The 9,907-nt window shown below is 35.8% G+C and overlaps 1 protein-coding gene and 1 long non-coding RNA gene across 2 annotated transcripts; both read right to left on the bottom strand.

The window, feature by feature from the left end:
• Window positions 1-4,535: 4,535 nt before the first annotated feature.
• On the bottom strand, window positions 4,536-5,255 carry LOC145090707 (uncharacterized). The gene is made up of 2 exons (XR_013701728.1): window positions 4,874-5,255; window positions 4,536-4,805 (listed from the first exon to the last, which is right to left on the bottom strand). It is a non-coding gene; the product is annotated as an uncharacterized LOC145090707 (long non-coding RNA).
• A 1,290-nt stretch (window positions 5,256-6,545) lies between these two features.
• LOC145088036 (NAC transcription factor-like protein) lies at window positions 6,546-8,707 on the bottom strand. Its single transcript, XM_079026226.1, has 4 exons — window positions 8,168-8,707; window positions 7,607-7,884; window positions 7,329-7,517; window positions 6,546-7,246 (listed from the first exon to the last, which is right to left on the bottom strand). The coding sequence occupies exons 1-4, from the start codon at window positions 8,403-8,405 to the stop codon at window positions 6,695-6,697; spliced, it is 1,257 nt and encodes a 418-aa protein (XP_078882352.1). The 5' UTR covers window positions 8,406-8,707; the 3' UTR covers window positions 6,546-6,694.
• Window positions 8,708-9,907: the final 1,200 nt, after the last annotated feature.

Raw genomic sequence — 9,907 nt, 5'->3', positions numbered from 1 at the left:
CATAGAGCTATATATATATATATATATATATATATATATATATATATATATATATATATATATATATACACACACACACACACACACACACGCACGCACACTTATTTTCTCTATATATATTTATTATGTAATAAAGGAGTCGAGCAACCCTTTTGATAAATAGTGGAATGAAATGTAAATAAGATTTTATGTAACCATCACATTTGTCAAAGAAGGTAATAAATGATATGCATTAAAGCACCAACTCCAATTTATTACTTTGCGTTTTACAATCAATTTCTTTCATTTGAGAAGTAAACATTCACTAACTAATATACATCCTTGGTCCTTGAAGAATATGTCACTTGACAATTTTGGAGGCACACTTCCACATAGCCTCTGGCCGGGAAGATCTCGGACCAATCAAATCTGCGGATTCCGGCCAGTGTAGTTGATGTAAAGGTCGGTTAGTCTCATCTTCGAGGAGCTGCTAGAATTTTCATTGGTGCATCAATATGAGAGGTTTTCAACTATAACATGGGTGGTGGTTTCCTTCTTTGGCTATTTAGATGGGCCGTCCAAGATCAAAAGGTCTTGGTTGGGTCAGGTCTGTGAGTATTGGTCAACATGGGTGAAAATGGGGTGGCCTTGTCTACCTGAAGGTTGTGTAAGACTTCGGGATCTGCAGGTTTCGGATAAGGAAGTGGTTTCTTTATGTCATGGTTTAAAGAGGCTGTGTGAATACGTTTTCTTTAGATCGCATGGTATCACAAAAATTAGGGTTAGCAGAATTTTCAGGAGATGGTCGACTTTTTAATCGATGTTGCAATAGAGGTGATTCAGGTCATGAAATCTCTGCTTGGATTGACTTATGATCCTGGTTCGGAACCATTATTGGAAATAGTTGTAGATGTTGGCATTCAAGCAATCTCGTCGTACATAGAAAGGAGTCGGGTTTGAATGACCCACTAGGGGTTACTTCAAGAGTGGAAGCGAGAACGGATTTCGAGGACAAAATCTAATTTAAGTGGTGGAGAATTGTAACACCCAATTTCCAGAACTGGTCGATTTAGGGGATCAAGGAGTCAAAGGTATGGTTTTTGGGTAAAATCAGCTGTCACGACGAGGCCATAGGGAGGTCATGACGTGACCGGTTAAAAGTGAAACGCGTATTGTGGAGGACTTGTCACGACATGACAAGAGAATGGTTATTTCGTGAGGATGGATGCATCCCGGGCCCATGAATTTTAGGGTTCTCTCCATATTTAAGGATCTTATCTCATGACCTAAGGTATCTTCTTTGGCCACCACTCATTTCAAATGAAACCCTAGCCCTATCCATGAGTTCTTGATACATAGATCCAGCTTGCAAGCCTCATTACCATCTTCTAGCAACCCATATGGACCCTTGTGAGTATTCAAGCTTCAAGCTTTATGGTTTCTTGTTGCTAGATCTAGAGTTTTATGCTTTATTGTCCATGGTTAGATGAGTTAGAGTGTTAGGATTTCGTAAAGTTGGCAACTTTATGGGTCCTTAGAGTCCCTTGGTGGTTAGATGTGGTAGATCTGAAGTTTGGTGAGTGTGAGCTCATGCTTGAGGTTTTGACCTTCTTTTATAAATGACCTAAATTGAGCCCAAGACTTGCATTGGGCATGAAAGAACTTAAAGCAACGATTTTTATGGCTTTTAGGGTGTAAGGAAGCTTTTTGGAGGAAATAAGTATTTGGATTATTGGATTAAGAGCTTACTCCACCGAGTTGCCTTTCAGCCAATTCTCACGATGTCATAAGGTGCATGTCACGTCGTGACGACTGAAGACTCGCATCTATTTTGTTCATTAGTTGGTCACAACGTGACCAAGAGAGTGTCTCGTCGTGAAGAGCAGTTGACCTATTGATCATTGACTTTTGGTTACTATTGACCATTGACTTTTTAACAAGTTTGACTTTGAGTCAAACTTGAAGGATTTGGTATGTTGATTAAGATTATACCATGTTTTGGTGCTAGTAGGTCCGTGGGAGCATTCAGTGCAGAAAGGGAGCGTATAACAATGTTTCTGGGTTCTTTTATTCAAATGAGTTTTTCCTCACTATACCCGTGGGACGAAGGCACCAATGTCGACCCACTAGATTTGGTTATGTATCCTTGTTTATAGGATGTTTTTGTGTTGTGTGATCTGCTATGTAAATATATATATATATATATATATATATATATATATATGTGTGTGTGTGTGTGTGTGTGTATATATCCCTGTGAGTTTGGATGTAGGAGTAGTGGTAATGGTTAGAGTACCAATAGGTTGGTTATCATCTAGTGGAGTGCCCTAGGGGTTGTATGTAACCGCATAGGATATCCTGAGAACTCTTGATCTATACTTTCTTGCATGTTCCTTGTTTGGTTGTAGCTCTAGAGTAGGATCATATGTTCGAGTGTCTATCTGATCTCTAGTTACATATGGCTATACATTCCTTGGAGATTTTCTGATAGTAGAGTAGTGTGTTGTGATGGGTTGAGTTGGTAGTAAGGAGCTATTCGACAGGTAGATTCATAATTTCATGTGCTTATGTGCCTACCTGATTATTTGTTTGATTATATATGTCGACATATGATGATGGGTGAGGTTGAGGCGGTCCTGCTATGTGTTGTAGGCCAAGATACCAGGTGCGGGCCGGCGGTAAGCCACATACAAAGATGCTCGGGAGGAGCGGTTGGGTTGAGGCAACATGCTAACATAATCGGGTTAATCCATTCTGATGACCGTGGTCTAGTATACATGCTTGTATATGTTTTGTGGTGTGTGGTATTTTTTTTGGGGGGGGGGGACTCACTAAGCTTTGTGTTTACCCAATTGTTTATGTTTTCAGGTATCATCGGTGATTGTGGGAAGGCGAAGGTGCGGATGTATACACTTATTAGCAGCATTGAGGATTTCGTGTTTATTATATTACTATGATTTTTATAAATGTAACTTGGAACAAATGGTTTTCTTGACATGGATTTTATAATTTTGAAATGTTACCTTAAATAAAATGAAAATTTTGGTTGTGAAAATGAGACATTACAGGAGGGGTTTTTACGGACTTTCTAGGCCGCAAATACATCAAAAGAAAGATTGCATACATTGACAACATTGATAGTGACTTATTCTCAATGCATGTATATATGAGATGATGGAAATTCTTGATTGTATGGAGGAAGGTAAGTTTATCTACAATCACTTCAAACGTCCAAACTGGGATTTAGATTTTGGTATGTATGCATTAGCTAGTGACCACAATATAAAACACTTTAGGCCATATATCTCTGAACACAATTTGATAGAGGTATATAAAGAGTTTTGGAAAACCAATTTGCATACATATAACATGTCCCCAAACCCAACAAATTTAAAGATACACGAAATCCATGAGTCCCTTTGTACTAAAAGGTTGTGATGCTTTGTTGAATAATATGTGTGAGAGTTTGAATAGCAAGATAATTAAGGGTCGTGATAAGCCAATTATCACTTGCTTGGAGTTTATTAGGAAGTACATCATGAGTAAAATTGTCATTGTCCAAAAGGCAATTGACAAAGCTATTGGGTAATTAACTCCTACAGCCACCAAGACCCTTGAAAAAGAAAGAAGCAGAAGATTGTAGGGCGGTGTTATGTAGAATAGAAAGCACCAGGTTACAATTAAAGGCATGTATTAGTGTGTGGTTGATGTGGGGCATCAAACTTGTTCATGTAACATGTGGGAAACAACAGGCATGCGCTGCAAGCACATCATTACAACAATATGGGATATGCGACTCAATAATGAACATATTTGGATACCTAAGACATGGGTTCACCCTACATATTGGTTGAAGACTTGGAAATAAATGTATGTGTTTAAATTTTAACCTATTAATGGAAGGTTCATGTGGGAAAAAATGCATCTCCTACCAAGCTGCTACCACCAAAGCATCATGTCCCTATTGGCATGCCAAAAAAGAAGATAATAAGATCTGCAACAAAAGATGATGATGAGAGAGTGTCCACAATATGGAAATAAATAACATGCTCAAAATGTGGAAATGTAATGCATAATGGAAGAAGTTGCAAGGGTCAATCACAAACTGGTGCAAGTGGCAGTGGAGGAATTGAGTGTGCAAGTCAAACCAGTGTAGGTGGTCGTGGAGGAATTGGGGGTGCATGTCAAAATGATGCAGGTGGTAGTGGAGGAATTGGAGGTCTAGTTCAAACTAGTGCAGGTGGCACTGGAGGAGTAAAAAAAGGAGATGAGAAGAAGGGAAAAAGCCCCATGATTTGAAAGTTTCTACTTATGTAATTTTTTTGTTAGGCATTCATTGCCTTGATACATTATGTTAAGGTTTAAAACTTTGTTGTTATTTAAGTAGTTGTAGAATAATTGTATGTCTCAAAACTTTGTTGTTATTTGTGGATGTTTAGGGTACTTAATGGTAAATGGTCATGCAGGCCTTACAACTTTGTTGTTATTTTGGATGTTAAACCCTTTTTTATGGTATATTGCATCTGTTATAAATGGTAATTCTGAACACATTTGCATTACATTTGAACACCATATTTTCTTCATACAAAATCAGGACATTATCATTATGTTTGAATGTTTTTCCATAACTACCCAATACAAGGACTGAAACAAGTTGATTACTAAACCTAGACCTTATATATAAGGAGTGAAACAAAAAGAAACCAACTAATAGCTAGGTAAAACTTCAGTCTGCGATTTTATTCTTCAACCTTCAATCTAAATTTCATATAATCACTTGTATGTTCAGACTTATCCACCCATCCAATGAACTTGCATCTTGGTCCCTGAAGCATTTCAATCTTATCACAATTAGGGAAAAATTGGAGAAGATGAATAAATTAATTGAATTTACCTTTACTGTACAAGAATAGTAAAGTTTCCCAAGGTTTCTCTTGCTCCAAGAAGTGTGAATGATAACGTCTGCTCCACACTTGCATTGTATCACCATTATTCGTTGGTGAGGGGAGAGGATGATCTCGTTAGTGAGGGATGAGAGTTTGAAGGAAGAAGACAATAACAGAGGGATGAGAGTTTATGCGTCCAACGGATTTAAGAATGATATACGAACTAAAAGGACGAAAATACCCCTGTGTGCAAGACACATAAGGAACCTAAACGGAGCCAACTAACGGTTAACGTCGATAGAGATTAAGCGTGCAAGAAAAAACAATATCAGAGACGGTACAAGTTAATTTTTCATCTCTAACACATTTATCTTTTTCATGTCATTGATAGAAAAAATAAGTGTCCGACCAAGAAAATGATACTACAAATTTAACAATATTTTATCTGTTTCATTGGTTAAAAATACGATGGTTCATCGTAATTAAATCTGGAAATAATTTAAGAATATAATATAATAATATAAGGTTTAGTTCATCATAATTAAATCTGGAAATAATTTAAGAATATAATATAATAATATAAGGGTTAAACGCATCATTGGTGAGTTCTTTTTGGAGAATAGATTCATATCTTAATATTTTATATTGACCACGTGGTAGTTGCTTAGTCGGAAATGCAATACCTTCCAATTGCATTAAAATAAAAAAAGACAAACTAAAACTATTAACAAACTAGTTTAATTTTTTAGCATTAAAATAAAATAAGATAAACTAAAATTATTGACAAACTACTTTTTTTTTTTAGATTGATAATGAAAACTAATTTTAGTACATTTAGAGTTTTTAACCAATTCATTGAGTTTAATGTACATTTTTATAGTAGGAAATATCGGTTCAAGCCTTCAAGGACCTTAAGTCTACAAGTAAAAAGGTTTAGTTAAGCTAGAAGAGTACATGTTTAGGAACCCAATATGTATAATGAATAACAATCAATCTGAAACTTTATACGATATAATTGACTTGTGAATTTCAATATTTCTCCGAATAAAATCATTCATATTCAATTCATAATACGGTTTACTTAAGCTAGAAGAGTACAACGTTGTCTATAGCAAATACAAAATGATATTATATTATAGGAAAAACTGCAGGCAATACTAGAATCGTAAGATATCCATCAACCATTATCAAATTTAATGAAAAAGAACTAGCCACGTTGTTTGTTATGTTTTAATTATTAGTGGTGTGTTTTAGACTTTTTAGTTAAATATGCACGTCAGCACGTTACCTCAGTATTAACGAAGGCCGAAACTTCACACGAGTTATATTTTGTTTTTGAACTTCTATGGATAAACTGGGAAAAAAATAAAGAAAAGATGAGTGCCCAAATGGGAAAAGAAGGGACGGCTTCATTGTATTTTTCTTCAAAAATTTCTTTTAGTTTTTGGAAAACGTGAGAGAAATATTTTTATGAAGGAATGGTGATTTTTTCATTAAAAAAAAAAAAAAGATTCGTCCATATAAAATATATCTTTCAGTTATTTGTGCACAGAGGAAGTTATATCTATATGGATAAATTAATTTCTTAAAATGCAGTCCAAGTATTTGGAGCCTTACGTTAACAAAACCAAGGAAATACACATAGTGACATAATGATCATGATCATGGTTGAGAATAGAATTGAGAACCAAACTTTATTTATTAATTAAACTCAGACGCAGAATTGTGAATAGCGTCTAAAAACAGGCTAAACATGTGAAGAAACAAACCTCAGTCGAAAAAGCTAGAGAGCCTAGGTTGCCTTAATGAGTACCTATCATCATTTAATCTTATCTTATCTTATCTTTCAAGTCACCATTCTCCTTGGTCAAAACATCAATTTGGGACTGCAGAATGTCGATCATCGCATGCGCACGCATCACTTCAATCTTCACAGTCTCTCTTTCCATTGACACATTAAGGATTTCATGTTCCAAGTTCTTGATAAACTTTAAGTAGCCAGGTGGCACTGATTTCTCAAGGGTGGCAGCATCAAATGAGTATGGTTGACTCGCGGATGGCTGACTCACTTTGGCTTCAAGAGACTCAAGCAGAGGGAACTCCATCAGTGCAGTTGCAGTTGCAGATGATGACAGTTGTGCGATTCTTGGATCTTGACTTGTGGTCGAGTCTTCTGAACCATTTCCATTGCTTCCATTATTGTTTTCAATTTCATCACTCTCTTTTGTTCTTTTGTTGTGGAATAGAGAGAAGGTTTCTAGCTCGGGTCCAGGGTTTAGAACCGAATCATCAGACCTTTCCCGTTTGCAGACAAACGGGATGCTCTGATGATGATCCACCATACCCTCACTCCCACATGCTATCATGTTGACAGCAGCTTCCTGTGAGAGATGTAAATCAGGTATTCACAGTTTCCTGTGTTGTGGAATGTATAATTACAAATGAGGACACAAGAGGTAATACCTGCACAATGTCATTTCCTTGAGGTAGAGTCTCATCACCACGGGTCAAATCATCTTCTGTCTCTCCACCAGGAACAAACAGGGCTGCATCATCATCATCCCATTCTTCTTCAATAAAGGGTGCATAACGATCACCATTGGGTGGCCCTAAACCACTCTTTTGAAAAATTCTACAAAGCACAAATGCATCCTTCTCCCACCAAACAACAACACAATCAAGGTCTTTGATCCACGAAGAAATCGAAAAAAAAAAAATCGTTTGTGATTTAAAGTTCAAACCTGAACTACTCCAGCTCGAACAAGTTCTTGATCCACGAGTCTATATTCATGCATCACCCAATTGGTACGCTTGCCATCTGGAGCTCGGCCGCTATGGAAGACCAATGTTTTCTTCATCCCAATTGTTTCGGATTTATGGCGGACAGATCTGTCTTTTCCGGTTGCTTTCCAGTACCCTTTGCCGGTAGCACGATTCAAACGGGAACCATTGCCGTACTTCCTATCTACAGGGCTGAAGAAGTACCATTCAAGGTCTCTCGTCTTTAGGGATGAGTAATCTAACAATCGATAAAATTGGAAAAAACATTCAGTAAGAAACCCTAACGCAATTAGGGAGAAGAAGGTAATTACATGATTGTCCCAAATTGCGATTTCGTCTTTAAATGTAGATGTTCTTTGTTAGGTTTCAATTATTTCACTTTCCTCACATATTAATCAACCATATCATCATCGGCTATGAATTGAAGAAAAAATGTCACAGAACAAGCAGAAAAATGATGAATCGGAAATGAAAACAGCAAAAAGGGCATTAAAAAAAATATACAATTTTAATCTATATACCAGCAAGTTCCCATGGCTCGGATTTGTAGACGTCGATTTCTGATACAGCTTCGAATCGAAACGGCTTCCCACAAGCCTTACGCCTCAGATAATACCTCACAAGTTCCTCATCGGTTGGGTGAAACCGAAATCCAGGTGCAAGAGACGTCGGCGGTGGCGATGATGGAGCTGCCGCCGCTAAAGCTGGTATCGCCGCAGGCTGTGCCGGTGGTGCCACAGTCATCAATTCATGACTCATTTCTCCTTATTTTATTTTTTTTCTTTCGATATGGACTGAAATTAAACTTGTGGGTATCAGTCTTTTCTGATTAAAAAGCAGAAAGATTGATAAAAGGGCTGAGAAGAAGACATTAGAATTAGGAGTGTAGGTGAAGCAAGTGAACTACAGGAACAGTACACATGATGAGAGAGAAAGAAGAGATATGTATTGCCCGTGGGTTAAGAAACCACTATTGAGTAATGAGTATTGATGAATGGATGCTTGCTTGACACGGAAATCGAAAAAACACAAAGAAAGAGAGAGACAGACGTATGGATTTTTGCATCTGTTTCCATTGGGGTTTTTATGGTCTGATGGTTAATTTCATTTTCCACAACTAAATTCTTAAATTCAGTTCTCTATAGCTATCAAGACTTGTACAATGTGTATTGATAAATGTAAATTGGTTTCATTTCATAAATTCAACTTCGGAAAAATACGTTAAGGATTCATTTGATATATATGTATTGTATTATTGTAGATATTTTATCATTTTATGCTTGATAAGATAAAGACAATTATGTTCTATTAAAAAAATTCGTTTTTTTTTTTTTTTTTTTTTTTTTTTTTTTTTTTTTTTTTTTGTTGTTGTTGTTGTTGTTAAGTGTATATTAAATGTTCAATTAATAGTCGATTTTTGATTTTTTTTTTCAAAAAATTAAACTTTTAAAAGCGGCTTTTTAGTTGAACGGGTTTGGTAACCAATTTCCATTTCGACCGCCTGTTCAACCAAGCACTTTCATACGTCTGGCGATGGTTTGTGTCGGTTTTTGAGTTGTATACACTTCGAAATTGTTCAATTTGCTTTGGAAATGTATTGTTTTTTTAACGAACTAAGAGAAATTCAACTATACAGCTCAATAAGTTGGTTTAAACGTTTTATCGATTCTGTCACAATGGTTTAACCTAGTTTTTGAAGAAACCGTCCGGTTGTTTATTAATTGACATAAAATCGGTCGTTATTGAACTGCTATCGTCCCTGGTTTTCGGTCCAACCAGTTCGAACTGGTTTTTAAAACATTGCAAAAAAAAAAAAAAAAAAAACTCTTATACATTTCCTTATTTTTGGTAGGAATGTTCCTCAAAAAGTACATAATTAAAAGTACATAATTAAATCTTGGATTGATTGAATATTAGAAAATCTTATTTTTCTGATAAAATTATATTATTTATATTTATAATTTGTCAAAACAGTTTGATTCAATATAACTATCAAAGTCACTACGTGTTTATTCAATGTGGTTTATTCCTTGTATGGCTGGTCTCAATTGTTTGATTTTGTTACATAATCCATCTAATTAAAACAAACTAGATCAACCTTTATAATTATATAATGTTAAGAATGCTATCTTAGTAAATTATAGGACTAGATATCAAGACAAATATTAACTACTAGACTTCCAACAAATCGAACACCATATTTCTTCTTTTTCTTTGTCTTCCACCACCACCTAAGTCCCAAATCAAAACCAAATTAAAAA

This window comes from Lactuca serriola, chromosome 2, assembly GCF_051521515.1.
Source record: "Lactuca serriola cultivar US96UC23 chromosome 2, Lser_US96UC23_V15, whole genome shotgun sequence".
In the NCBI taxonomy this organism is placed as follows: domain Eukaryota; kingdom Viridiplantae; phylum Streptophyta; class Magnoliopsida; order Asterales; family Asteraceae; genus Lactuca; species Lactuca serriola.
This window is presented reverse-complemented; position numbering and strand designations above follow the sequence as displayed.